Source organism: Labrus bergylta, chromosome 16 (assembly GCF_963930695.1).
Source record: "Labrus bergylta chromosome 16, fLabBer1.1, whole genome shotgun sequence".
In the NCBI taxonomy this organism is placed as follows: domain Eukaryota; kingdom Metazoa; phylum Chordata; class Actinopteri; order Labriformes; family Labridae; genus Labrus; species Labrus bergylta.
This window is the reverse complement of record NC_089210.1, coordinates 3,047,324-3,073,780: the sequence shown is the minus strand read 5'-3', so window position 1 is coordinate 3,073,780 and position 26,457 is coordinate 3,047,324. Positions and strand designations below refer to the sequence as shown.

At 40.6% G+C, this 26,457-nt stretch overlaps 6 protein-coding genes across 11 annotated transcripts in view; 3 read left to right on the top strand and 3 right to left on the bottom strand.

Moving 5' to 3' along the window:
• tmem104 (transmembrane protein 104) overlaps nucleotides 1-2,713 on the bottom strand; it is a 54,441-nt gene extending 51,728 nt beyond the window's left edge. For both annotated transcript variants that reach the window (XM_020647278.3, XM_020647280.3), the window contains exons 1-2: nucleotides 2,418-2,713; nucleotides 905-976 (exon numbers count right to left, since the gene is read on the bottom strand). In XM_020647278.3, coding sequence (XP_020502934.1) covers nucleotides 905-949 — 45 coding nt within the window. In that variant the 5' untranslated portion in view covers nucleotides 950-976; nucleotides 2,418-2,713. The remainder of the gene's footprint in view (nucleotides 1-904; nucleotides 977-2,417) is intronic.
• An 882-nt stretch (nucleotides 2,714-3,595) lies between these two features.
• LOC109994106 (5-hydroxytryptamine receptor 3A) lies at nucleotides 3,596-9,576 on the bottom strand. The gene is made up of 10 exons (XM_020647275.3): nucleotides 8,953-9,576; nucleotides 8,770-8,858; nucleotides 8,493-8,662; nucleotides 8,367-8,411; nucleotides 8,131-8,240; nucleotides 7,039-7,211; nucleotides 6,765-6,925; nucleotides 6,469-6,679; nucleotides 5,162-5,320; nucleotides 3,596-4,659 (listed from the first exon to the last, which is right to left on the bottom strand). The coding sequence occupies exons 2-10, from the start codon at nucleotides 8,807-8,809 to the stop codon at nucleotides 4,382-4,384; spliced, it is 1,347 nt and encodes a 448-aa protein (XP_020502931.2). The 5' UTR covers nucleotides 8,810-8,858; nucleotides 8,953-9,576; the 3' UTR covers nucleotides 3,596-4,381.
• A 625-nt stretch (nucleotides 9,577-10,201) lies between these two features.
• On the bottom strand, nucleotides 10,202-17,325 carry tsen54 (TSEN54 tRNA splicing endonuclease subunit). Of its 2 annotated transcripts, XM_020647274.3 has the most exons (12): nucleotides 17,171-17,325; nucleotides 15,734-15,892; nucleotides 14,384-14,447; nucleotides 14,208-14,291; nucleotides 14,000-14,098; nucleotides 13,625-13,677; nucleotides 13,357-13,479; nucleotides 12,424-12,874; nucleotides 12,203-12,338; nucleotides 12,041-12,101; nucleotides 11,039-11,152; nucleotides 10,202-10,774 (listed from the first exon to the last, which is right to left on the bottom strand). In XM_020647274.3, the coding sequence occupies exons 1-12, from the start codon at nucleotides 17,224-17,226 to the stop codon at nucleotides 10,624-10,626; spliced, it is 1,551 nt and encodes a 516-aa protein (XP_020502930.2). In that variant the 5' UTR covers nucleotides 17,227-17,325; the 3' UTR covers nucleotides 10,202-10,623. The 2 variants fall into 2 exon arrangements, with proteins under 2 accessions (XP_020502930.2, XP_065820616.1); XM_065964544.1 differs by lacking the exon at nucleotides 17,171-17,325 and having other exon boundaries at nucleotides 15,699-15,782.
• A 317-nt stretch (nucleotides 17,326-17,642) lies between these two features.
• On the top strand, nucleotides 17,643-19,290 carry LOC109994107 (C-reactive protein). The gene is made up of 4 exons (XM_029279953.2): nucleotides 17,643-17,727; nucleotides 17,824-17,890; nucleotides 18,288-18,495; nucleotides 18,634-19,290. The coding sequence occupies exons 2-4, from the start codon at nucleotides 17,839-17,841 to the stop codon at nucleotides 19,037-19,039; spliced, it is 666 nt and encodes a 221-aa protein (XP_029135786.2). The 5' UTR covers nucleotides 17,643-17,727; nucleotides 17,824-17,838; the 3' UTR covers nucleotides 19,040-19,290.
• An 874-nt stretch (nucleotides 19,291-20,164) lies between these two features.
• Nucleotides 20,165-21,763, top strand: LOC109994086 (C-reactive protein-like). The gene is made up of 3 exons (XM_065964552.1): nucleotides 20,165-20,707; nucleotides 21,001-21,208; nucleotides 21,347-21,763. Exons 1-3 carry the CDS (start codon nucleotides 20,656-20,658, stop codon nucleotides 21,624-21,626), a joined length of 540 nt encoding a protein of 179 aa, XP_065820624.1. The 5' UTR covers nucleotides 20,165-20,655; the 3' UTR covers nucleotides 21,627-21,763.
• A 238-nt stretch (nucleotides 21,764-22,001) lies between these two features.
• On the top strand, nucleotides 22,002-26,342 carry LOC109994087 (C-reactive protein-like). Of its 4 annotated transcripts, none has more exons than XM_065964546.1 (5): nucleotides 22,010-22,141; nucleotides 22,501-22,651; nucleotides 25,082-25,147; nucleotides 25,340-25,547; nucleotides 25,686-26,342. In XM_065964546.1, the coding sequence occupies exons 2-5, from the start codon at nucleotides 22,552-22,554 to the stop codon at nucleotides 26,089-26,091; spliced, it is 780 nt and encodes a 259-aa protein (XP_065820618.1). In that variant the 5' UTR covers nucleotides 22,010-22,141; nucleotides 22,501-22,551; the 3' UTR covers nucleotides 26,092-26,342. The 4 variants fall into 4 exon arrangements, with proteins under 4 accessions (XP_029135797.2, XP_065820618.1, XP_065820617.1 ...); XM_065964545.1 differs by having other exon boundaries at nucleotides 22,068-22,207; XM_065964547.1 differs by lacking the exon at nucleotides 25,082-25,147 and having other exon boundaries at nucleotides 22,068-22,207.
• The last annotated feature ends 115 nt before the right edge of the window (nucleotides 26,343-26,457 follow it).

Genomic DNA, 26,457 nt, shown 5'->3' with positions numbered 1-26,457 from the left:
GTCTGTAATAAAAAACTATATACTCAAGTTTCACCACCAGAGTTTCAGAGAAATCCCATTCCAACCACGTGCAACCTTTTCGTTTTGCTGCTCCGCTGTCTCTCTACAGGGATTCAAAGATTCCCATCAAATATTTACGATCTACATTATGTAGTCTTTCTTTGGAGGGAAATCTCAGGCCAGACCGTATCAGGTTTTTCCTCAGCACCCGGCTTGATAACAATAGGACAACTTGTTGGGAGCCACAACCCTTGTTGAAGAAGACAGCTGGACTAATTGTTCAGCCGTTTCTCCCGCTATCAGGTAGCAGAGTGCTTAAATGATTCAGAGCTTCAAGCTTCCTGGAGAAGAATAAAAAAACTTATCGAACTGAATTTTTTCTTTGCGGTGAAGTGATGTGGGCGTAAGCAGATTCAGAGACTAAAATGAGTAGTCAGGGCTTCATTCACACCATAAAGAGGAAGATGTGTAAGCAATTTAGCTTCCTCTTTATTTTTCACGGCACCATCACCTACTTACTAAGACATTACTCACGATGAAAACCCCAAAGGTTTGAATTTTAACTCTCTTAATTCTGCAAACCCTTCAGCTAGACATGGTCAGTCTTCATATCCTGAGTATAATCATGAAGATAAAAACAATCCACTACATGAACCTTAAACTCAGAAATCTTCACCTTCTAAACTCAGAGTGTAAAGGTCTACAGCATTGACTTTATATTCTCTGTCAGTGGGACTTTGCATTCAGCGGCTTAGAATGAAAGTGCACTTTTTTTTTTGTTTTTTTATAGATCTTCCTTCACAGTACGCACATTTTAACAGTAGTTCCAACGTGCATGACCTCATATGCATTTAAAAAAAGAAAAAGATTAGTTATTAACAACAGCATTCTGCAGGAAACTCACAAACGGGGAGTAGGGTTCTCCGGACTCTGTTATTCCACCTGCCATGGTTGATGATGACACGGGTCTCTTCACCTGAGGGACAAAAACATATTTACATGCAACTTGTTATATAGTGCAAATTAATGCTTAAATAATATGGGGGGAGGGGGGTTCTCGTGGTGGTGGTTGTGCAACAAATCTACCTGAAACAGTCAACTTTAATCCTTGGGACAGGTTTTTAGATAGATAGATAGATAGATAGATACTTTATTGATCCAGAGGGAAATTCAAAGCATCCAGTAGCAGGTTACAAAGACGTACATGACATAAAACATTTGTTACAAATTAAACCACAAAACCAACGTCTCCCTCCCATACATATATATTAACCTGAAAAAAAGATTTAAAGAATACCTCTAGATGAATCAAACTTAAACTGTGTAATTAAAAATAGACTTATACAAGAAATGTACATAACCCGTGCAGGGATAAAAATATATGTGACATTTAAACAAGAACCTAAAAACAGTTGAGGAAAAAAATCTGTAATTAGACCTGAATTAGGGCTGGGCGATATATCGAGTTTTTAAGATATATCGATATATTTTCAATCCAGATATAGGTTAGGACAATATCGTTAATCTCGTTATAGTTCATGCTGCATTAAAATAACGTTATATGTTTCTTCTGTAGAGCTGCCAGTTCACCTATTTCTCATCTCACTGTCTCTCTCTCTCTCTCTCTCTCTCTCTCTCTCTCTCTGAGTCAAACCCAAAAAACTAAATGGATAATACAATACACAACTGTGTTTATTTTGTTATGCAGAAAATGAATTAACTTCACAAACAGGTAGTTTGTTTTCATGTACATGTTGAACTTGTGCAATTGACTGTTAATAAAATACACATCGATATATATCGAGTATCGGCATTCAGCGAAAGAATATCGAGATATGAGTTTTGGTCCATATCGCCCAGTCCTAACCTGAATATAAAAAAATATAAAAAGTGTTGACCATCTGAAGTTGTGAAGTTGAAGTTGTTGTTTTATGTTATTCTCAAAGTCTTATACAGATTTTAAAAAAAAAAAAAAAAAAAACGTATCTTATTCCAAGCATGTGAGCCTGCTTGAACACATCTTATTTCAGGAGGGAATTACTCCATATAAATATCTGTGAGAATAATGCAGAAAGTGAGGTACTTCTTTATTGTATTCATAACAGAGTTTCAGCATTATGTAGTTCCATATTCTAGTGGAGTTAAACATTTTTATGGGTTTTAAGTCACTGTTGATGTTCTTGAGCTGACATCTGCTTGCCAGCTACGCAGACTGGGACAGACTTAATCCATCTTTATTATTATTATTTAAAAAATATATATTATTAATTGTATTATTTTATTATTATTATTATTATTATTATTATTATTATTATTATCTGACATTAAACAATATCAGTATATCGTTGTGTCGTTGCATGAAACTGATTTTTTTTTAAATACGTGACAAGCTAAAAACAGAAGTAAACACATCTCACCTTCTTCTTCTTCTTCTTCTTCCCAGAATGTTTTGCTAGCTACTTTAGCTCCTCGGCTAGCAGGACGCTCCGAGCTGTCACCCTCTCTAGCTAGCGGAATAAACACGTCCCCCTCGTCCCCCTCTCAGCTAACATTAGCTGTTCCGTTATCAGATAAATTTGAGGTGAGTCCGTTCACAACTAAAAGGGCCAAGGGAAAAAAAAAAAACACTTTCACATTGGCTAGCGAGGCTCTAACACTTACGCTAAGTGAAGCAGTAAACTAAACAACCAGCTGATCTGCCCCATAGACTGTAAATATTACTGCCCGCTGCCCCCGCTGTTTAAAGAAACTCGTCGAACTTCCGGTAATCGATTTCAAAATAAATCCAGTGTCCAACTTCTTACGTTTGTTTCGGTGAGTTGTTAATAGGCAAATCTTTTATTTTGAAGGCAGTTTAAGGCTATGGTCGTTCTTTTTTTTTGTTTAGCTCATTGCTGCTTTTAACGTTTACCCCTACTTTTATTGGTGCCTGAATCACATGGAAAGGTCCAATAAAATTAGTTTGAGCGATATTCCTTTACAGTTATCCCTACTTTGCTGGTGGATTTTTATCAAGATACATTTAATACTATATTACTACACTTTGGTGAAATCATTGCTGTTTTACTCATCAAAACAATCAGAACAATCAACCCCCTTGACCACAAGATACATAAACCTGTCATATGACTTGCACACCTGTCTGTGATTGCTTCTGTGCATTTCCACTTCTGGTAGATTTTTGGTGCTTTTAAAATATTTAGAAATGTATTTTTGTTTTACACTCTTTGCAGCATTAAAGACATTAAATGATGAAAATAATGTAAAGGTTATACATGTTGGGAAATGCCTAACTTTCAGCTTTTTTGTGGAGGGGAAAAGCAACATGCATGCATGGAGGACGACGAGTAAAAATAAATTATTTCATTTCATTCTAAGAAACTAGAAAATAAGTATCTTCAAAAACTCTTCAAAAATTCTTCTCAAGCCATTAATAAAATCCAAGCCTTAGTTTCCCATTCTCACAGTACATAGATGCCATCTCTCTTTATATATTTTAATCAGAATAATGTGTAGAAAATAGAACTAATCAGTAAAAAATATATACAAAATAGAGACTGTGTCTACCCTGATATCTAGAGAAAAATCCAAAAACAAATTTTAAGCAATTTATTGTTTATTACATAAATACACTTATACCCGTTCAAACTAAAATAAGGAACCATTTCATCCTCCCATTCAACATTTTTAAACCAAATCTCTAAAAGAGGTCCAGAGAAATTAGGTTTACGTGATTCTTTTCCTAGCTTGTTATGTAAGACATTTCTTCTGAGCTGCATCTTTTAATACAGTAAAAGTAAAAGTTTGCTGACTGCCAATGCAAATCAGAACACAAGAGAATTGGTCATTATAGGGGAAGGGTTATTTCATTTTTCATGTTCTAGAGAGTTAAGGGTTCAGGAAGATTATGCAGAGGCTGTGAAGTAAAGGAAAAAAGCACCATTAACAAGCTGACCAGGAATGTGCAGAAAAGGGAGCTGGTATGTCGGGATTATGTTCGGATATTAGAGGTAGGATATGACATTTAAGCCTCCGTCCTCTTTTACAGAATAGTTTTTTAAATATGTAACATGTCATAAGAACTCTGGTTCACAAAACTACCAAGATAAACACAATACAACTTTATTTTCATCCAGTAATCATGACATTTTTAACCAGCTGTAAATACGTTAATTTCATGATCTGCAGTTTACATGTATTTTCATTATGTCTAAAAGGTTAATAGATATTGTTACCCCTTTATGAATAATAAATAAAGAATATGTAGAAGTCACAACTCAAGAAGACTCAATTCAAGTATTCTTGTTGCTTTATATGTTAAGCAATGTTTATAGCCACCTGATATTTAGTTATTATCCATCAAAGCATACACTGTCACACATTATCTTAAGATTTTGCTGAACCACACTATACACATGTACGTTAGAAAGACAACAACCGTTAATAAATAGAAGACAAAGAACAAATGGTCGAGGATCTCTGCTATTTTTTTGTAACCTCCGGGCTTCTTTTCCTCTTCTCCTTGTCTGCTGGCTTGTTGTCGAGCGGCCTTCACTTCTTCAAGAATTCCTTTCAGCATGTTTAGAACGTCGGGACCGTCCAGAGGAAGAAAACTTTTCTCCTCTTTCATCTGGATGTCCTCTTCTCCTCCAGAGGGCTCTGTGAGGGAGAGACAATGATCAGAGTGTGTTTGTAAATTTAAAAAAATAACAGTTACATGTAGGATCATTGGGCATTAAAGGAGCAGTATGTTACTCTGACACCTAGTGTTTAAAATGGGTACTGCAGTCCAAATTCAAAACACTGGACAGACAACCGTCTCCTCCTGGAATTTCAAACATGTGATTAATGGTTATTATCAACTCTGAAAATTTAGCAATTAATCACAGCCCTAGTTTTTTGGGATCTCAACATAAATCAATATTTTTTATGATAACTTGTGAATTGATAGTTAAAAAAAAATGTTGCAATGATAAAGAGGTATGTGGTACCCTTAAACAGGTAAATAATCATGAGGTGTATTTGCATCTTGAGCTCTATAGTTAGTATTGATTGGCTTGTTTATCTCCAGCAATTTGGATCTTGTTGATTGCTTCTGTTCTGACTACAATTTATTTCTGTTTTTAAGCAAAGTGAGGTGAGGAAAGAGCATCTTACGTACCGTTTTGGCAGCCATCTTCCAGTTCAACCTCCTCCTTGGTATCAGCACAGCATCCACGCTTACTGGCACAGTAACTATCCAGGTCATATAGGAAGCCCACCAACATGGCCTCCAGAACACTGATCCCCACCAGAGCGAAGACGGCAACACAGTAACTGGCTAAAATAAAGGTGCAAAAGACACTTGAATGAAAAGTAATCTTTTTGGCGCGAGGGAAAATACTTATCTGACAGGGGTTTTCTTTTTTAATGTAAAAAATCCTAAAGGAAAACTTCTCTTAGAAGTCTTTAATTCAATAAAGCTATTAGGAAAGCCTCCATTGATATAGTGAAAAGAGCAGGTTTAGTTTGAGTCAATAATTGGGACCAACAAAGGACATTCATCCAGGAGACCACAGCTTAAGTCCCATTTGAAACCAAAGCTCAGTCTAAGTGTTTTTAATCCTTAGTTAAGCCTGCACAGAATAAATGTGTTCTTATGTAAACATACTGGCTCGTTTTATATTTGTATGAATGTCCTTCGTTTGTCCAACTGTTCACCCAATGGATTTCAAACTTTGGAAATGTGTTGCTGTGCCACCAAGAGAGGGCAGTGTTGACTGTGAAGTGGATCTGATGAGCAGTTCTCGACTGGCTTTTCTGCCAGAAGTCCTTAAAGGGAGTCTAAGGTGAATGTAGTTAAAAATAAAATAAAAAAATAAAAAAAGCAAAGTCCATGCAGAATCTAGAGGCCGAGGAAGAAGTAAAACATAAAACACTTTTGTGTCCCATTGGCAAAGCATTGATCCGGTTCCGATAGGCCACACCCAAAACATTCACCAGTTCAACTATAAAGCAAGGAATCGTTGTCTGTCATAAGCCACGCCCCTTTGCATCCAGGCAGCTTTTTGGACATTTTAAATCGTATGCCAATGTGCTTTACTCTGCAATTTATGGGCAACCGTTACCAGATTTTGTTCTACACCTCTCTCGACCAATCTGGAGAGAGAAAAAGAATCCCTCCAGTTTTTACTTTCTTTCTTATAGTACAGAAAATCTCAGATCGCCTGAACATTTTGATCTATTGGAACCAAATTTGGTGGATATGTGTAGATAGGATCCATGTTGAACCATGCCAAATTTGATGGGATTCAGTAAACAGGGGGAGCAAATGTTCATCTTTACATTTGGGAGGACCTAAGTGAGTGAAGTATTGAGAATGAAGCTAAAAGGGCAACTGTCAGGTACAACAGTTCTTAACATTGTCACAGGAATAAGCCACCAACTCCAAGCCTGAGCAAAACCAAGACACATTTAAACCTCGCTCACCAATATATGGCATGTTGGACTCAGTAGACGGCAACATGTCCTGAAGAATGAGCAGTAAGACGGAGATGGCGAGCAGAATGGTCACTTTGAAGCTCAGCTTTTCACCACTGGACTGATTGATGAAGAAGGAGGCCAAATCCAGGACCAGTAAGTAGAACAGCGGCACGATAAAATTGATCACATAAAGCATTGGCTTCCTGGAAATTAAAACCTAACAAAAGAAAAAGAAAAAGGCATGTTCATAGAATTGTACATGCTTGAAAAATATGCAAAATTCATTACAAATACTTTCTTACCGTGTATACAAGTCTGGCTTGCACTACACCTTCCTCTTTTATGGATTCACTCCTTATTGTCATGTTATCCAGTTCCCATTCTCCCTGTGTAACCATGAGCTGGTCAGAGATTCTATAAAGGAATGACTCATTGCTTTGTGTTCCCAGCAATATTTCATTCTCTGTTTCAGATGATAAAAACAAGTCGTTAACAATTAAACCAAAGATGTTAAAAAGCATTTTGACTGCGCACAAAAAAATGAGGTTAGAGTGAAGAGAATCTGACGTGATTTACCAAAACAGTTCATGGATGCAAAAGTGAGTTCACATTTTTGCGCGTCGAAGGGAAACAGGTTGAGATCGAGAAGACAGGTGGAGGTCAGCCGCTGCCGCGAGTTTGCAATCACGACACCGTTGTTCAACAATTTAAGAAGTTTACTGTTTTGGATACTCCCAGTGTCCGAGACGCTGAAAGGGGTCAAGACAATAAGTCACTTAAAAGTACAAAATATAATCAAATAAAAAACAACACACGAGAGCAAATAAAGAACAATCGTGGGCAGGATGTTTGTTATCAGTAAGTAGTTTGACTGACAGGTCTTTGACCGCAGATTAATTAGCCGAGGAATATTCGGGGGAAAAATGACTAATGTCAACACAGTCGGCTATAATGGAACTATTGATTTATCTCGATTACACACACACACACACACACACACACACACACACACGTGTTCTACAGAAACTTAAGAACACACACAGCTGTACTATTGTGCAGTCTGGCTCACCTGTTAGTTTACTCTGCTGTAAAAGGATACGGGTGACCATCGGGCTTTACAAACATCGATACGGGCAATTAACAAACGTTTAAACATCAGAAGTGAGTGAGCACATTTAAAAGGTTCCTTAGCAGCGATGAGATCAATATTTATGTGTTCAAAGTGTATCAAATAAGGATTAAGGACTTTATAATGAATTAAAAAGTTGATTTGTCACCATCTTATTCACATTTATTCCTTTTATTATAAGTACATTTGCATGGATATGACACATAATGATGGATATTTTTACTGGTTTTTAATGTGTGTTTTAAAATGCACATAAATTAAGGTTGTCAAAGCTGCAGATGTGGTTTTAAGTTTTTCAGCCCTTGGGGGCCCCAAGCAGCGCCTCTGTTAGTGTAGCCTCACATATAATACCAACAACAACAACAACGCTATTAGTTATAATGTGAAAATATCGGTATTGGTATCACAATCGTATCAGAACTGAAAAGTGGATCGGTGAATCTCTATGGTTTGTGGTTCCCTTCTGATACTGTTAAAGATCCAGTTTAAAAAAGATTCAACCTGCAGGTCTGTAGTTTAATAATAGTTTTTATACGTACTCCTCTTGGATGTAGATATCTGGAAGCCACAGTCTCGATTTCGGGACGGTCAGCATGTTAATCCCACAAAAGTCTGAAGGATTCCAGGACAGATACTCATTCTTCCAACTCTGGAAAAATGAAAGATGGAGGTTTTCTTTTTTGGTAAAGTGAAAGAGAAAAGCTGAAGAGTGTGAGACTGATGTTGATGTTTGCTGACGATGAAGGCCATCTTGATCTCAAAGATCATTTCTTACCATCTGGATCCAGATGTGACTCTCGACAGTTTGATACTTTTCATCCTGCAGAACAAAATATCACGTTTATAATCTAAAACAAACACTCCACACTTCTTGAGAGTGAGATTTTGTTTTTGTACTCACCACGTTTAAAATGCCGAATATCAACATGTCCAGCCCGACCGTGGTGGGGTTTTTCCAGTTCTTCACGGGGCGCATGATTTGTAGCGCGTCATTGGCTGGTGTCAGCTGCAGGTGGGTCAGAAGGGTTAAGTATGAGCAGTCTTTAGTCTGATTCTGACTGCTGGAAACACCTGCAGGGAAAGAGACGAAACATCGATATAGAAGAGGACAACAACAAAATCTCATGCCTTCATTTAAACTGAAATACCGGCCGCAGTGATTTATGCAAAAAACTCACCGATAAGAGTGAAGAAGGCGAGAACCCTCAGGGCGTCCATGGCCGTTTGCCTTCATCTCCATCTCAGCAAAGCCTTTTTAACCGTGAAGCTGTGTTGCATAAACACGACAATAATACAAAGGAACCAATAGATCATCTCTGACTCACTGCGCTGTAAACGTGTAAAAGAAAGCCTCTCCTTACATTTCTATTGTTAAAGCAGAGAGAGAGTCAACATGAGGAGAGCGCAGAGGTACAACAGCTGGGAGAGCTCGCACTGTGCTCGATGACACCTGTGATTAAGGGAAAAGCGAGATCTCAGCGAAGACAACAAAAAAAAATCAACAGAGCAAACATAACAGCTGTGAGAGACTGTGATTAGATTTTTAAAAAACCTCCAGAAAATAGGTTCCTAAAGTGCAGGATGTGACCCCCTGGGAGGTCGTGAGACACTGAGAGGGGTCGATACAAAAATACAAAAAAGGAGCTGAATTTAAAATACATAGACCTGTTTGTTTATTACTTTGTAGATGTCCACTCAGTCCTTCAGTTTATACATGGAGATTATATGTTCTGCTTTTCGCCTTTTTTGCAAAAACTTACTAAAATAGGGACAGTGGGGGTCTCCATCCTCTAGAAAAGTTCATTTTGGGGTTCCCGAGGTGAAGTGCTTGCTAAGCCCTGCCCCAGAACTTCTGCTAATTCAAGTTATGGTGAGATCATTGTACAGGATGAACTCGTAAGAACGATTAGAAAAAGAAAAGATGCTGATGGTTTGTCCTGTATATTGGTGTATTGATAAATGTATTTATAACAGAAAAAAAAACATGACAGTCATTGTACAGGTTTTCTGTGGAATATATAACTCTAGGTCCACTAACCAACTCGTTCTCCTCCAGAGTAGAAGCTGAAGACGTTGTGAAACCGTGTGCGTGTACACATGACGGTACATCAAGTTAAGAGAATAAAAGCAAACGCAATTTAAGACAATGCAATTTGAGTTTGTATTTAGAAAGTTCATCTTAAAGAGAGATACTGACACGTAAAGTTAATGCTTCTTAAAAGACTGCATTTCATACGAAACGTCTTGATAGAGACAGAGGAACTGGAGAACACGATCAGCAGCTCTCCGGATATGTTTCTGAGTCCTCGGGGGTTGTTATTGAGTGGAAAAGTGTTATTGAAGAAAAAAGACTTTCTTTTTCTAATGAATGTTTAATTCAAAAAAGGGTGTGCAGTGAGCTGTACACTGTGCAACCTACAGACGTGATAAACCCATTTTTTTTTTAAAAGGAAAAAACATATTCAGTGATCCCTCTATGTTTCAAATTTAAATGAGAAAACTTTGCCTCGATGGAGCACAAGGGCCACATTAAAGCAAAAGAAAATCCAAAGTTTTGAGATTTAAGTTGTAAATTTACTAGAATAAAGTTAATTAGTGATATGAAATGTATAATTGGATTTAAACTAGGCGATGGTTAAAATTATTATTCTGAAAGGTTGTATCAACTACTGACTAAGTACTCGACTTTATTTGACTAAATTTAGGATTTTCTTTGAGTAAATTTACAACTCTAGTCTTGTAAATGTATGACTTCAATCTTGAAATCTCAGATTTTTCCCCCTTAATGTGGCCCTAAAAGTCCTTCTTACCATTTAAAGGTGGTATAAAAATTTTTTTTTAAAAAGAAGCAATGCAGGCCCCCCTTCAGTTCCCACCTAATGACTGAAACTTTGGCAAAAAGTCCACTCCATGACGTAAAGCACCGCTCAGACCCCATAAACACTCTCTCCAACCTGTGCCACCAAAGGTTCATCATCCAACCCACAGAGTCATACAGAAGTCCACAGATGAGTTTATACGGCTGTGAGGTGTCAGGGGAAAACGTCAGTGGGTATCTGGAAATCTTTGAAGGTGTAGAAGGAGATGTCTCCGTGGTCCACTACGGCACAAACCACCTGGATGTCTCCGCTGCTGAAGGCCAGCAGCTTGATGGCTCTCAGGTCCGGCACGGGGTCGTCGAAACTGAGATACAGAACGGAGGCAGTTTATTCATTTTATTTTTCTCATGTCCTTTTTTCTGTTGTAGATCTTTTTTTTTTTTTTTTTTGGGAGTGGCGGGCTGTCATCTGTTGATTTTAAATGTTAATTTAAGCTCCATCAAATTAAACAAAAAAAACATGACACAAAAGAGGGTTCTTGTTTTTTTTCAACCACTGTGACTCTTATTCTAATGTTTCCTGTAAACCGATCTTTTGCAAACATGGGTGTGTGTGTATCTTTTCTTACCTGCACACACACATGCGGGAGTGCGGTTTCCCCGGGTTGCTCTTCTTGAAGTCAGCCACCGTGTCAGGTTGGTAAACATTAAAACAGATCCTCCACTTGTCTGAACCTTTTAACCTGGAAGGACAAAAAAGCGCGAGTCACACCCCGCCTCACATCAGCCGAGGCGTCCTCTCTCGCTCCTTTGTCTCGCCATCTTTTGTGTGTTTACTGATGAAAACATTAACAGCTGCGATGGAAGGGAGACAAAAAAAATCGAAACTCTGATTGACTTTCCAATCACAGGTGACTTAAATAAAACACTGGTCACTTGAGGTCACTTTGTTAATACCAACCTGGACTGTTTGATTACATTATGCTTGTTTACTGTGACTGCAGCACATGTGCATCTTTACTTTACTGTTTTAAAGGCAGGGTTGGTCATTTTCTAAAGATCCACTTTTTAAGATTCTGGTTGAAATCATCTTTAGGTCCTCACAGAAATTAATAACTCATGTTCTCTGAAAAAGGAACAAAGAAAATCTGTCATCTGTATCAGTTTGTAATCCTGTAAAAACTTTGACCAATGTCTGCCACGAGGTACCAATCTGATGAACCAATCAGACGCCTCCCTGTCTCCCTGCTCGCTCTCTACCCGTTGTAGGCACTACTCGCCCACATTCAAAGCGCGTCACCAATGACGGAGTTTAGACCAACGGAGCTGGAGCATGTAGGTGAGGGGGCGTGGCTTTAGAGGGAGCACAGAGGGGACGGGGTGGGTGCAGACGGAGCACTGAGGGAATGCTACTTTCAAAATCCTAATAGTTTTTGAAAATTACCAACCCTGGTTTTTGCAACTTTTAACCACTTAAAGACATTTCTTTGCTTTGACCTTTTTTGAAGTCGAAATTTTTTCATCAGAATATTGATTAAAAACTGCCTAAATCTACGTTTAGAAGAAATGTCTCATTAAGCACGGTTGGTGAATGAGGCCAAACCAGAAACAGAAACAGAAACAAACAGTACCTGGACGCTCCCTCGACTAAACTGGTAGATTCAGTCATTCTGATTTTTTCCAAAAGATCCGCTGAGGAAAAACATTTTTTGAATCAGATACATCTTATCAAAGTGGATTTGAATCCAGGAACTGTGTGTATTGAAATTGAGAGCATGTCGCTGTAAACTTACCCGTGGGTATTTGTTCTCTCGGGTTGTGTAAGGGAGTCACTTCCCTGTTCCACAAATGTGCTGGTCCACCTTTACGTTTCTCCTGCCGCCTCGCCTGGAGCTCGCGATACTCCGCCCAGTTTCTGCAGCGCCGAACCTGAAACAAACTCCAGATTTAAAAACAAAAAAAAAAAAGTCATGCAACATAACAATAGTGTGAAATAATGTGTGTAAACAATAACCTCTCTGTCATTGTTGATATTCCACCGGTGTCTTCTCTCCTCCCTCCTCTGCTCCTTCACCTTCCGCAGGTTTATCCTCCCTCTCCAGGGGGCGACGTCGCACACCCCCACAGCTAGAGACCCTGGGAGCAGAGAGGGGTCTGGAGGGGCCAAGCAGCTAGGGCGGCGCTCGCTGGAGCCCAGGTCAGGGAACGAGATGGAGCCGAAGTGCCAGCGTGAGGAACCAGAGGCAGGCTGGTGATCTGATTGGTCCTCGCGAGCATCCATCATCCACCAGGTCCTGCCCCCTTTGTCTTTCTCTGCTGGACTTTGAGCTGCCGTTTGGGTCTCTGGTGTTGCCGGAGATGTCATCATGTCTGACTTCCGACATTTTTTATCTTCGTTTTCCTCGTGGCGGCTTTTATCCTCCTCCATTCTGTCGGCTGAGGAGTCTTCTTTTGTTTCAGTTTGACTAAAGTGAGAAAAACGGATGGAAAACCTCATGTCGCTTTAGTATAATATGGGAAGTGGGGCGCTGGCTAGACTAGCGGTTATGTCCCGCGCCCCTTGTACCGAGGTTACAGTCCTCGCCGCTGCTGCAGCCTTTGCTACATGTCATCCCCCGCTCTCTCCTCCCAACATTTCCTGTCTCTTCAGCTGTTCTCTAATAAAGACAAAAAATTGCCAAAAACCATAACTTGAGGCGCAGTGGTTAGTGCACGCGGCCCAGGTTCGAATCCAGCCTGCGGCTCCTTTTCCATTCCCCACTCTCTCGCTCTCTCTTTCTCTGATTTCCATCTCTATCCACTGTCCTATCTCTCCATTAAAGGCCCAAAAAGCCCAAAAATAAATCTTACATTTTTTTTTTTTTTTTTAAACACAACTTGATAAATAATAATAACATAGGAGGCGGAGCCTTCAGTTATCAGGTCCCGATCCTTTGGAGTAATCTACCTTGTTAACCTGGATGTTGTTGTCGGCACGGGGCTCGCACTGCGTTTCCTCTTCAGTTGTTTCCCGCCTCTGTCACGGGACGGAGGAAGGTTCAGCTGCCTCGCATAGGACGACGGCTCCGAGCTGTGACGAGCAAAAACCAGACGGATTGATTTGAAATCTGTTGAGTTTCACGACCACGCCTCTCTCATTAGTTAAACACTCTTTTGTTTTTGTTTTTAAATCTCATTTTTATGTATGGGTTAGGTATGCATTGAGATTCAGTTACCTGGGATCAAATCTGTGCACCACGTAGCCGAGCCTCTTCAAATGAGCGAACACCTTTGCGGTAAAAAGAAAAGTCATTCTCGAGAGCATATCGAACTGCGTACAAGCCAACTGGAACGCTGCATCAGTGGCCGTTACTTAACAGTAAGCACCTTTCTGTTTTTTAGACAAATAGCCACCACAAAAGTAAAAAAAAAACATGTGTCCCTTCCTGGTGCGTCACCTCACAAAGACACACCTGCAACTTTGAAATGGTTAGTGCTTGGTAAAGCTCTTATTATTGCCCCCTGGTGATTACAAAGAAAACTTAAAAACAAAACGCAAAACACATTCTAACTGATGAACTAGCTACAACAAATCAGCACATGTTTAATACCTGATACTGCTGGAGGGTCACCGTGCTCGAGGACAGAAACCTCTCATAGCCGTCCTGGATGGACAGAGGCAGGCCCCTGTGAAACACCTGCACGTTTCCCTGTTCACACAGATGTCATGGATCAGTATTCACAGATGAGTGTTGCAGTGGATAAGTGTAGTGAGAGGGGTACACCACAGCCTGACAACCAGGTTTCATCAGCACTCACACACTCCATCAGGTAGAGAGCCTCTTCAGGGAGGAGATGCTGCTTTCCGTTAGCAGAGAATCCCATCGTCTGCCAAAACTTCCCCTTTGTGGAGAAATAAACAAACATCCTCAAATGTTGTAACATTTTATTAAAAGATACCTTAATCAAACAGAGTGTCAAAAAGTAGAACTTACAGCTGGAGACTGAAGCTCCACTGTCTGCTCATTAGGAATCCATGTTGCCTGCACCAGGTTCCCTCTACAGTGAAATAACAAACAGCAGTACCTTATATAAAGCCTACATTTCAACAGTTGAGTTCAAAATCTTTATTAAAGGCTTTATATGTGATTTTTTGATCCAGCAGATGTCGCCCTTGAGCACCAGCATGAAACCAAAATAACTCACGCTGCATTGTTGTGTTAGCATGCTAATGCTAGTGATCTTTATTATGCTGGTATCTTCACACTGCATGTAAATTTACCTGAAATGAGCGTGATCTAGAAACACAGTTAAGCAGTGAGTACAGTATGTTATTCTTCTTTTCTCTAGTCCCTCAATTAAACAACTTTTATACACGAGGGGAGGAGTCAGCCGGCCGTCCTGGCGATGTAAACAAAGTGAAGATAGGACTCTGAAAACTGTGAAAACATCACAGACAGTGGGACTCGGGTGTTACACCCATTGTAGACAGTCATGACTCAGAGTTATTTTCAGAGGAGATACTTGATGTCTACATTTAAGTATGACAAATCCAAAATAAAGACTTTAAGGGGTCCATGCCAAGAGAGCCGAAAAAACACAGATACAGCAAAAAATACAAACGATACAAGCAGACAAATACGACTGTCACAACTGCAACTGGGGGATCTTCACAATTTCAAGAGACACGAGAACCTGCGACAGGTGGTGTCGACATATTAGAGCAAAGCATGGCGCAAGGATGTAGGACGCGCCCACCCGGAAGCGAACCCAAAATTTCCCTGCCATTTCGAAACCAGAGCTGGCCAATCAGAGACTTCTGGGCCTCCATTCATGTGCGGTGGGGACTGTGTCTGCAGAGACTCTGTCCTCTGTCTGGATTTTGATGATTTGTTACTGTTGACTCTGGATGATTCAGGGCGGGGAACCTGGTGTGTTTCCCTTCAGCTAATAGTCATTGGTGAGTTTAGGAGTGGATACAATTCAGCGATTGGATGTGATTCAAATCAGCGAACATGACGGACGTACACATGGCAAAAAAAGAAGAGAAAACAAAATGATCATGACAAGCAGATGAAGCTCATTTCAAAACCAGTATGAACCTTGTGTCGGCTTTTACCCCGGGGATGCAGAGGTTGTCTGCTTTCTGTTGGACAGGCAGGTGCCAAACACTGGTGGTTAGCTTGTGCTAACGTGCAGTGAAGGTACAAGCAGTAGACCTATACAGTAAGTGCTGCACCAAACAATGCTACTGACTCCACCTTCAACTTAATGATGTTTAGTTTTTGAATTGAACATTTTAATGCTCACACATTAAGTATTTGATGTATTCCTCTGCTACTCACAGCCTCTCCACTCTCTCCTCTGATATGAGGCTCCAGTGCTCCTCCACACTCTGCTCGAGGCGCCGTCTCTGCTCCTCCGAGTCGTTGGGGAAGAAATCCTTCTGACCTCGGACCGGGATCTTGTGACTCCTGGACCGGGCTGCAAACAGTTCCGATGGACTGAAATGTAAAGAAAGACAGTTTGGGTGTTTTACAACTGTCTGATATAGACAACAACAAAAAAAACATTTAACCACTAAAGTTACACACTTACTTTGAATTCTTATATTCACTGAAAGAACCATAAAACTGTTTTAAAAACTGCAACGAACTAAAATGTACTGTGTGTTTACTAAACTAACTGAAGTAAGATACAATTAGAAGAAACAGTTCTTTGTCTTTGATAGTGACACATAACCGATCCTCACGAGTTGTCTCCATAGACCAGGGGTGGGCAACTGGCGGCCCGGGGGCCACATGCGGCCCTCGTCAACCCTCAATGTGGCCCTCGGGTCAATTTTTATATATCAAAACATGAAGAAAACATGACAAAATCTGCCATGAAATCATGAAAACCAGAAATATGTCCATAATAATATTTGATCACCGGTATATGTCGAGTTAAATTTGAGACATAATCGACTGTTATCGTTTTTGTATGCTACAATTTGGCCCCTCTGGTAGTGAGAATTAAATGAATGTGGCCCTCCCTGCCTTAAGCTGTAAGATTGTTTCAAGCAACATCAGTTTCAAGTCTCAAAAAAGTAAATAAATACATATATTGTGCGCCCAATTTACTTCTGAATTTACTTTTTGAGCCTTTATGGCATCCGTAGCTTGCTGACTGGTGGAGTTAACACTTTTTTCCCCCCTGACTCATACAGAAGGTATTTTATAGCTGGCTCAGTTTATTGTTCTTAGTGAGTGAGTCATAAAGTCATGACTTACTGCTTTGGGACCACACCCACACAACTTCTATCATTTCAAAAACAAGTCAGCTGCAGGAAACTCTGAACAAAGTTGTCTTGAATATTTTAAACCATAGACTGTAAATAACTACAAATATTCAGTCTATGGTTTAAACATGTAAATCTCCTCTAACACCTTCTTGGACCACATTTGTTTTTGTTTTGTTTTTTCTCACACAGCAGAGGGTGACAGAGAGCAAAGGGTAGAAAAACAATGATAATGAAACTACTATAAACCCAGATTTTTAGTACTTAAATGGGTGTTTTCCAAGATGTTAAAATATGCACCACGACCTAAAACTTTAGTAGCTGTCATGAGAAACAAACATGTTCAATGAACCACCATGTGAACACAGTGTACACAGCGACCATTTAAGAGCACAGGAGACAGGAAGTCTGTGAGTAAACCACGCTGACTTTTAAAATGTGTTCAGTTATTGCTCTGCTGTTACTACGTGATGTGAAAACTGACGTTACGTCGACAACGCACCTTAATATTTCACTGAAGAACTTCTCCCCGGTGTCTGTCATGTTTTGCTCCGCCATGTCTGTCTTCTGCGCATGCTCATTGCTGCAAACCTCCTCCGGGCCCTAGGTCCTAGCGCCCGTCAGGTTCAATAGTAATAATAACAAGTAGTTACAAACATGGCCAGCAGAGGAAGCTAAATCGTATAAAGAGCTGTTAAACTTATTTTGACCTGTCTCCAACACTGTTTTCTGTCACTGCTGTTATACGAAAATAGCTCCAGAAGAATATTTAGTTGAATTAAATTAGCTTGTACAAAGAAACTTGACTGCATGGGTTCTCTCCGGGTACTCCGGCTTCCTCCCACAGTCAAAAAGACATGCTTGTTAGGTTAATTTGGTGACTCTAAATTGCCCGTAGGTGTGTGTGTGGCTGGTTATCTGTCTCTACTTCATCCCTGTGATTGACTGGCAAACAGTCCACGGTGTACCACACCTCTATTTTCCATGGAAGGTGTCAACTTCACAGTATAAAAACAACACCTGTTCAGGTTGTCTGTAGCAGGTTCTTTGCAGCACACAGTGAGTAAACATCTACTTATTTCTAAATCTTTATACTTAAACTAAAGAAAGGACACTGCATGACACTAATGAGTGAATTATCTCATTTCCCTGCAGGTTTCCTGAGACAAAATGACTTTGTTTGGTGTCCTGTTCCTCATCGTCACCTCCACGGTGTTGGCCGGTAATTGTATAGCCTACGTCTTTGTGTCTTTGTGATCTTATTAAATTAAATAGAGCTAGTTTTCCTAATCCTGTCAAGTGAACTGAATACCTCTTTTGTTATTATTCTTTTAATCTTTTGGTCAGACATTTTCTGAATTTCTGAACCACATTGACATTTTCACACTTTGAATTGAATTTGGGTTGAATCATTTGTACCCATTGCGATGCAAACATCCTGAAAAAAGGGACAACTTTCTGAGAGACATCCTGACATTTGAATCATTTCAAACCTTAGATTGATTCTTATTGTTCAGAATCAGAATGTACAGAAACTATCTCAGCAGGTCTGTATCTCTCTGTCTCTCCTACTCATTGACCTCAAACATTCGTCTTCTGTTTCCTATGTTTGTTCTCAGGGAGTGTCACCATCAAGACCGTGGTGTTCCCAGGTGAGTCGAGCAACACTTATGTTGAGATGCTCCCTCAGAAACCTCTGAACCTGAGGGCTTTCACTCTGTGCATGCGTGTGGCCACGGAGCTCACTGGGAGGCGTGAAATCATCCTCTTTGCCTACCGGACCAGAGACTTCGATGAGCTGAATGTATGGCGAGAGCTGGACGGCAGGTAGACACTCCGCAAGTGACTACAGTATACTGTAAAGGTCAAAATTCTGACTTTAGAGTCGCTGCCTATTGAAAGCATGAATATGATTAACTGGCTCTGAAAGATGCATGCTAATTACCTTTATTTATTTGTGTTCAGATTGTCTTTCTACCTGAGCGGAGAAGGAGTTTTCTTCAAAGTCCCTGAGCTCGGGCCACTGGAGACCCACCTGTGCTTCACCTGGGATTCCGGATCAGGTGCGGCTACCCTCTTCATGGACGGGAGGAGAAGTTCGACTAAAATCTACAAGAAAGGTCACGCTGTGCGCAGCGGTGGAAAGGTTATCCTCGGACAAGATCCAGATTCTTTTTTGGGTGGTTTTGATGGCAAACAGAGCTTTGTCGGGGAGATCTGTGACGTGAACATGTGGGACTCTGTCCTCTCAGACAGCACGATCCGAGACATGTCCTCCATGAATAGTGTGCCCAGGGGAAATGTCTTTGACTGGGAAAGTACAGAGCTTAAAGTTAATGGGAATGTGGAGGTTGTAAATCGAGAGCTTTAGGCTCTGACTCTGAATGCTGGGAAACTACACAACTTAACACTTATGGGAATGTTGATGTTTTTAACCCTATCCTGTAGCTATGACACAACAGGCTGAAATAATGTCATAAAGTCTACAAAGGCAATATAACGCTCTGCAATTAATGGAATCAAAAAAAACAAAATTTCACCTGTATGGCATCCTTATATGAATCATTAGAGATGGTTGTCAAACTTCATTCTTGTCACTGCAATAAACGCTTCTGCAAGCAATTCCATGTTGTGATGTGTTATGTGTGTCAGACTATCATTCAACAATTCTACAATTAATTTAGCAGACGCTTTTATCCAAAGTGACTTATTGTACATCAGAGAGTAAGTTCAACAAGTAAGGATCTAGAGAGGAGGAAACAACATCAGTAAGTGCAAACAAACAGCTTTAAGTCTGATCAGACACACAGGTGCTGACAGGAAGTGACCAGAGGCGCTGACAGGAAGTGTCCAGAGGCAGAGCACAACATGGACAGCTGTTCTTGAGACTTCTAATCAGGATCAAAACCATCCTAAAATCGCCATTATCAAACAAAACCATCATCATCAGGCGTTCATGAAAGAGTTGGGTCTTTAGCTTTTTCTAAAAGGTGACACGTTATGAAAAAATCTTCTTCTACAGTGTTTTTGAACATTTACTTGGGTAACCTGAGTGTCTACTGACCCACAAAATTCTCCTTCTGATGTCACAGTGGGATTCTGGTAAAAAAAAAAAAACCTCCCCTCCCTTCCCCTGGTATCTCCACCCATGGACTCAACCGCCAGCCTAGAGTTACGGGCTCACTGGCCTTAGCGTTAGGCGCAAGGATAACATTTGGCTGTGGGCTTGTGTGGCGGCGTAACAGTCACAAACCTCCTCTGGTGCTTGATTCATGTTATATTTTGACCAAAGCACAGCACAGATGCTTCATTTAGACCACAGGGGGACTGTTTGAAAAGATGGAAAAAGGGGGATAATATGTCCTCTCTAAAAGTACAAAAGGACTCTGCAGATCGAATTGAGTTTGGAAGTTGGCTCCACCACGACAGAGGAGAAGATTCCAGTTAGAGACTTATGACCCTGTTGTGAAGGTTGGATCAGACGCCTTTCATTGTCAGAGCATTACATGATGGTACCTTGCTAAAGACAAGATTTGAGCAGATTAAGCAGTGTACCTGATTATAACAGATGTCTCTTTTATGGTGAAACAGCAAACGGCATGCCAAAATTTGACCAGAATTTGTACTTCAGCACATTCTACATTGGATTTGTAAGACAGAATCTATAACATTTCCTAAGCACTGTTGGGGAACGAGGGCCCTGACCTTTGAAAATGCTTCCATGTTAGCTTTAAGATCTATATTTCTGCCAATTGAACTTTGAACTAAGATTAGAGTTCCTGTTCAGTCAGCCCAATTATTGATTTTGAGCCAAAGTATAAAGACTTGGGGGCCAGCATTTGGGGGAATTACATATCCAACCCCTCTGCTCAGATTTTCTCTACCTTTGCAGCGGCACAGAGAGTACTACAGACTTTCATATCTTCCTCTCTGGCTGAATTAATTAATAAGTACTTTGTCTTGTTTTCTGCAGGTCAGTGGGACAACATGAGACTTTCACTGGGCTTTTTACTTATTGCCATCTCCTTTGTGTTGGCAGGTACTTGTTTTCCTTTCCCTCTAAGGACAATTTCTGGACCACATTGACATTTTCACACTTTGAATTGAATTTGGGTTGAATCATTTGTACCCATTGCGATGCAAACATCCTGAAAAAAGGGACAACTTTCTGAGAGACATTAGCCTGACATTTGAATCATTTCAAACCTTAGATTGATTCGTATTGTTCAGAATCAGAATGTACAGAAACTATCTCAGCAGGTCTGTATCTCTCTGTCTCTCCTACTCATTGACCTCAAACATTCGTCTTCTGTTTCCTATATTTGTTCTCAGGGAGTGTCACCATCAAGACCGTGGTGTTCCCAGGTGAGTCGAGCAACACTTATGTTGAGATGGTCCCTCAGAAACCTCTGAACCTGAGGGCTTTCACTCTGTGCATGCGTGTGGCCACGGAGCTCACTGGGAGGCGTGAAATCATCCTCTTTGCCTACCGGACCAGAGACTTCGATGAGCTGAATGTATGGCGAGAGCTGGACGGCAGGTAGACACTCCGCAAGTGACTACAGTATACTGTAAAGGTCAAAATTCTGACTTTAGAGTCGCTGCCTATTGAAAGCATGAATATGATTTACTGGCTCTGAAAGATGCATGCTAATTACCTTTATTTATTTGTGTTCAGATTGTCTTTCTACCTGAGCGGAGAAGGAGTTATCTTCAAAGTCCCTGAGCTCGGGCCACTGGAGACCCACCTGTGCTTCACCTGGGATTCCGGATCAGGTGCGGCTACCCTCTTCATGGACGGGAGGAGAAGTTCGACTAAAATCTACAAGAAAGGTCACGTTGTGCGCAGCGGTGGAAAGGTTATCCTCGGACAAGATCCAGATTCTTCCTCTCCAAGATCCAGTTTGGAAGTTGGCTCCACCACGACAGAGGAGAAGATTCCAGTTAGAGACTTATGACCCTGTTGTGAAGGTTGGATCAGACGCCTTTCATTGTCATAGCGTTACATGATGGTACCTTGCTAAAGACAAGATTTGAGCAGATTAAGCAGTGTACCTGATTATAACAGATGTCTCTTTTATGGTGAAACAGCAAACGGCATGCCAAAATTTGACCAGAATTTGTACTTCAGCACATTCTACATTGGATTTGTAAGACAGAATCTATAACATTTCCTAAGCACTGTTGGGGAACGAGGGCCCTGACCTTTGAAAATGCTTCCATGTTAGCTTTAAGATCTATATTTCTGCCAATTGAACTTTGAACTAAGATTAGAGTTCCTGTTCAGTCAGCCCAATTATTGATTTTGAGCCAAAGTATAAAGACTTGGGGGCCAGCATTTGGGGGAATTACATATCCAACCCCTCTGCTCAGATTTTCTCTACCTTTGCAGCGGCACAGAGAGTACTACAGACTTTCATATCTTCCTCTCTGGCTGAATTAATTAATAAGTACTTTGTCTTGTTTTCTGCAGGTCAGTGGGACAACATGAGACTTTCACTGGGCTTTTTACTTATTGCCATCTCCATTGTGTTGGCAGGTACTTGTTTTCCTTTCCCTCTAAGGACAATTTCTGGACCACATTGACATTTTCACACTTTGAATTGAATTTGGGTTGAATCATTTGTACCCATTGCGATGCAAACATCCTGAAAAAAGGGACAACTTTCTGAGAGACATTAGCCTGACATTTGAATCATTTCAAACCTTAGATTGATTCTTATTGTTCAGAATCAGAATGTACAGAAACTATCTCAGCAGGTCTGTATCTCTCTGTCTCTCCTACTCATTGACCTCAAACATTTGTCTTCTGTTTCCTATATTTGTTCTCAGGGAGTGTCACCATCAAGACCGTGGTGTTCCCATGTGAGTCGAGCAACACTTATGTTGAGATGGTCCCTCAGAAACCTCCAGGACGGACAGAAGATCTGCTCCATCGCCGGACTCTTTTCCTTTCACCAATCGCGGGCAAAGCGATTCACAAGTGAGGCTTAATTAGGTCTGGGCAGAATTAGCTTTAGAGAGTGTTTTTAACAAGTGTTTGATTGATGCAGAACATTTTTATCTTTGTTGGACCCTGTTACTAACTCCACCACCGCGCCATTATGCACATAGGCTGCACACACACACACATACACACACACACACACACACACACACACACACACACACACACACACACATACACACACACACACACACATATACACACACACACACACACACACACACACACACACACACACACACACACACACACCTCATCCACAAGCTTTGCTTGATAATGTTTGTTGCTTAGATTAGGTTATGATAGTTATTTGTTTAATTAAGTTCATTGATTTTGGATTGATGTTGCTTTGTTTAAATAAATTCTGTTATAATTTAAGAGAGCAGTTGTTTGTGATTACTGGTGTATTTGCATTGTGATATAAGCTGGGTGAGAAGGCTTTGTGTACGGATTTCACGCCTTCAATTTATTAAATATAGTTATTAATTATTAATAATATTAGTAATTAAATAACTAATTTGAGACTGATTTGAGTGATATTTTGGTTATATTTACTTGAGTACAGGTTGGTGCCCCAAAACGAGATTAAACATAGTTAAATGATATTTTATTTATATTATTGATAATTAAATATAATTATTAAAGAATATAACCAAAGTTGACTTGATACAACCCCAACATATATTATAATTGCAGACTAATTATTCAAGTTTTGAGACCCTCAAATAAAAATGATAATTAAAACTGCAAGCGGTGATGAAGGGCCCTCGCACCCCGGTGCATGTCGGGGTGTGTTGTGACTAAGCAACAGGCCGTGCAGTTCGATTTGTGTCAAAGTTGTAGTACTGGCATGTTGAAATAGGCAACGCAATGAAGATCCATGGTGTACCACACCTCTAGCCCAATGACAGCTGGGATCGGCTCCAGCCTCCCTAAAGGGGAAAGATAACGGATGAATAAAGATAAACTTTATTGATCCACCATGGGGGAACTTTGTTCGTTACAACAGCTCAAGCAAAACAGGAAACAGGAATATAATTATTAAAAATAACAAGAAGTTAAAAATCAAACATATTTCATCGATTAAATAAAGGGATAAAAAAATACAAATATAGAATAATACAAGGTATGTACACTTCAACTTGTGGAAAGAGTTATTGTTATTCAAATTAAAAACACACACAGTGTGTAGCATTATTGATATGAGTGATGATGCTGTTAAAGAGTCTGATTAAGTAGCGCCCTGTCTTGCAGGGTGGGTGTCTCACCCATGGATGGATGGATGGACATTTACTGAAGGGTGGCAGTAGCTCAGTCTGTAGGGACTTGGGTTGGGAACCGGAGGGTCGCCGTTTTAAGTCCCGATGCGGACCAAATATGGAAGTTGGTCTGGTAGCTGGAGAGGTGCCAGATCACTTCCTGAGCACTGCCGAGGTGCCCTTGAGCAAGGCACAAAACCCCCTCCCCTACCCATTACTTGGATAACCTGAGTGTCTACCGACCCACAAAATTCTCCTTCTGATGTCACAGTGGGATTCTGGTAAAAAAAAATCCTCCCCTCCCTTCCCCTGGTATCTCCACCCATGGACTCAACCGCCAGCCTAGAGCTACGGGCTCACTGGCCTTAGCGTTAGGCGCAAGGATAGCATTTGGCTGTGGGCTTGTGTGGCGGCGTAACAGTCACAAACCTCCTCTGGTGCTTGATTCATGTTATATTTTGACCAAAGCACAGCACAGATGCTTCATTTAGACCACAGGGGGACTGTTTGAAAAGATGGAAAAGGGGGATAATATGTCCTCTCTAAAAGTACAAAAGGACTCTGCAGATCGAATTGAGTTTGGAAGTTGGCTCCACCACGACAGAGGAGAAGATTCCAGTTAGAGACTTATGACCCTGTTGTGAAGGTTGGATCAGACGCCTTTCATTGTCAGAGCGTTACATGATGGTACCTTGCTAAAGACAAGATTTGAGCAGATTAAGCAGTGTACCTGATTATAACAGATGTCTCTTTTATGGTGAAACAGCAAACGGCATGCCAAAATTTGACCAGAATTTGTACTTCAGCACATTCTACATTGGATTTGTAAGACAGAATCTATAACATTTCCTAAGCACTGTTGGGGAACGAGGGCCCTGACCTTTGAAAATGCTTCCATGTTAGCTTTTAGATCTATATTTCTGCCAATTGAACTTTGAACTAAGATTAGAGTTCCTGTTCAGTCAGCCCAATTATTGATTTGAGTGAAAGTATAAAAACTTGGGAACCAGCATTTGGGGGAATTACATATCCAACCCCTCTGCTCAGATTTTCTCTACCTTTGCAGCGGCACAGAGAGTACTACAGACTTTCATATCTTCCTCTCTGGCTGAATTAATTAAGAAGTACTTTGTTTTGTTTTCTGCAGGTCAGTGGGACAACATGAGACTTTCACTGGGCTTTTTACTTATTGCCATCTCCTTTGTGTTGGCAGGTACTTGTTTTCCTTTCCCTCTAAGGACAATTTCTGAACCGCATTGACATTTTCAGACTTTGAATTGAATTTGGGTTGAATCATTTGTACCCATTGCGATGCAAACATCCTGAAAAAAGGGACAACTTTCTGAGAGACATCCTACTCATTGACCTCAAACATTCGTCTTCTGATTCCTATATTTGTTCTCAGGGAGTGTCACCATCAAGACCGTGGTGTTCCCAGGTGAGTCGAGCAACACTTATGTTGAGATGGTCCCTCAGAAACCTCTGAACCTGAGGGCTTTCACTCTGTGCATGCGTGTGGCCACGGAGCTCACTGGGAGGCGTGAAATCATCCTCTTTGCCTACCGGACCAGAGACTTCGATGAGCTGAATGTATGGCGAGAGCTGGACGGCAGGTAGACACTCCGCAAGTGACTACAGTATACTGTAAAGGTCAAAATTCTGACTTTAGAGTCGCTGCCTATTGAAAGCATTAATATGATTAACTGGCTCTGAAAGATGCATGCTAATTACCTTTATTTATTTGTGTTCAGATTGTCTTTCTACCTGAGCGGAGAAGGAGTTATCTTCAAAGTCCCTGAGCTCGGGCCACTGGAGACCCACCTGTGCTTCACCTGGGATTCCGGATCAGGTGCGGCTACCCTCTTCATGGACGGGAGGAGAAGTTCGACTAAAATCTACAAGAAAGGTCACGCTGTGCGCAGCGGTGGAAAGGTTATCCTCGGACAAGATGCAGATTCTTTTTTGGGTGGTTTTGATGCCAGTCAGAGCTTTGTCGGGGAGATCTGTGACGTGAACATGTGGGACTCTGTCCTCTCAGACAGCACGATCCGAGACATGTCCTCCATGAATAGTGTGCCCAGCGGAAATGTCTTTGACTGGGAAAGTACAGAGCTTAAAGTTAATGGGAATGTGGAGGTTGTAAATCGAGAGCTTTAGGCTCTGACTCTGAATGCTGGGAAACTACACAACTTAACACTTATGGGAATGTTGATGTTTTTAACCCTATCCTGTAGCTATGACACAACAGGCAGAAATAATGTCATAAAGTCTACAAAGGCAATATAACGCTCTGCAATTAATGGAATCAAAAAAAACAAAATTTCACCTGTATGGCATCCTTATATGAATCATTAGAGATGGTTGTCAAACTTCATTCTAGTCACTGCAATAAACGCTTCTGCAAGCAATTCCATGTTGTGATGTGTTATGTGTGTCAGACTATCATTCAACAATTCTACAATTAATTTAGCAGACGCTTTTATCCAAAGTGACTTATTGTACATCAGAGAGTAAGTTCAACAA

Excerpts from the sequence above, each read along its gene's own strand:
- LOC109994106 (XM_020647275.3), bottom strand. The coding sequence starts at position 8,809 with ATGGACGCCCTGAGGGTTCTCGCCTTCTTCACTCTTATCG. Across the intron at positions 8,663-8,769 it reads CGCCTTCTTCACTCTTATCG|GTGTTTCCAGCAGTCAGAAT; the intron begins GTGAGTTTTTTG and ends CTTTCCCTGCAG. Across the intron at positions 5,321-6,468 it reads GTCCAACATGCCATATATTG|CCAGTTACTGTGTTGCCGTC; the intron begins GTGAGCGAGGTT and ends CCTTTATTTTAG.
- LOC109994086 (XM_065964552.1), top strand. The coding sequence starts at position 20,656 with ATGAGACTTTCACTGGGCTTTTTACTTATTGCCATCTCCTTTGTGTTG. Across the intron at positions 20,708-21,000 it reads CATCTCCTTTGTGTTGGCAG|GGAGTGTCACCATCAAGACC; the intron begins GTACTTGTTTTC and ends ATTTGTTCTCAG. Across the intron at positions 21,209-21,346 it reads TGGCGAGAGCTGGACGGCAG|ATTGTCTTTCTACCTGAGCG; the intron begins GTAGACACTCCG and ends ATTTGTGTTCAG.
- tsen54 (XM_020647274.3), bottom strand. The coding sequence starts at position 17,226 with ATGGCGGAGCAAAACATGACAGACACCGGGGAGAAGTTCTTCAGTGAA. Across the intron at positions 15,893-17,170 it reads TTCTTCAGTGAAATATTAAG|TCCATCGGAACTGTTTGCAG; the intron begins GTGCGTTGTCGA and ends TTTACATTTCAG. Across the intron at positions 12,875-13,356 it reads ACAACATCCAGGTTAACAAG|TCAAACTGAAACAAAAGAAG; the intron begins GTAGATTACTCC and ends TTCTCACTTTAG.
- LOC109994107 (XM_029279953.2), top strand. The coding sequence starts at position 17,839 with ATGACTTTGTTTGGTGTCCTGTTCCTCATCGTCACCTCCACGGTGTTG. Across the intron at positions 17,891-18,287 it reads CACCTCCACGGTGTTGGCCG|GGAGTGTCACCATCAAGACC; the intron begins GTAATTGTATAG and ends GTTTGTTCTCAG. Across the intron at positions 18,496-18,633 it reads TGGCGAGAGCTGGACGGCAG|ATTGTCTTTCTACCTGAGCG; the intron begins GTAGACACTCCG and ends ATTTGTGTTCAG.
- LOC109994087 (XM_065964546.1), top strand. The coding sequence starts at position 22,552 with ATGTTGAGATGGTCCCTCAGAAACCTCCAGGACGGACAGAAGATCTGC. Across the intron at positions 25,148-25,339 it reads CATCTCCTTTGTGTTGGCAG|GGAGTGTCACCATCAAGACC; the intron begins GTACTTGTTTTC and ends ATTTGTTCTCAG. Across the intron at positions 25,548-25,685 it reads TGGCGAGAGCTGGACGGCAG|ATTGTCTTTCTACCTGAGCG; the intron begins GTAGACACTCCG and ends ATTTGTGTTCAG.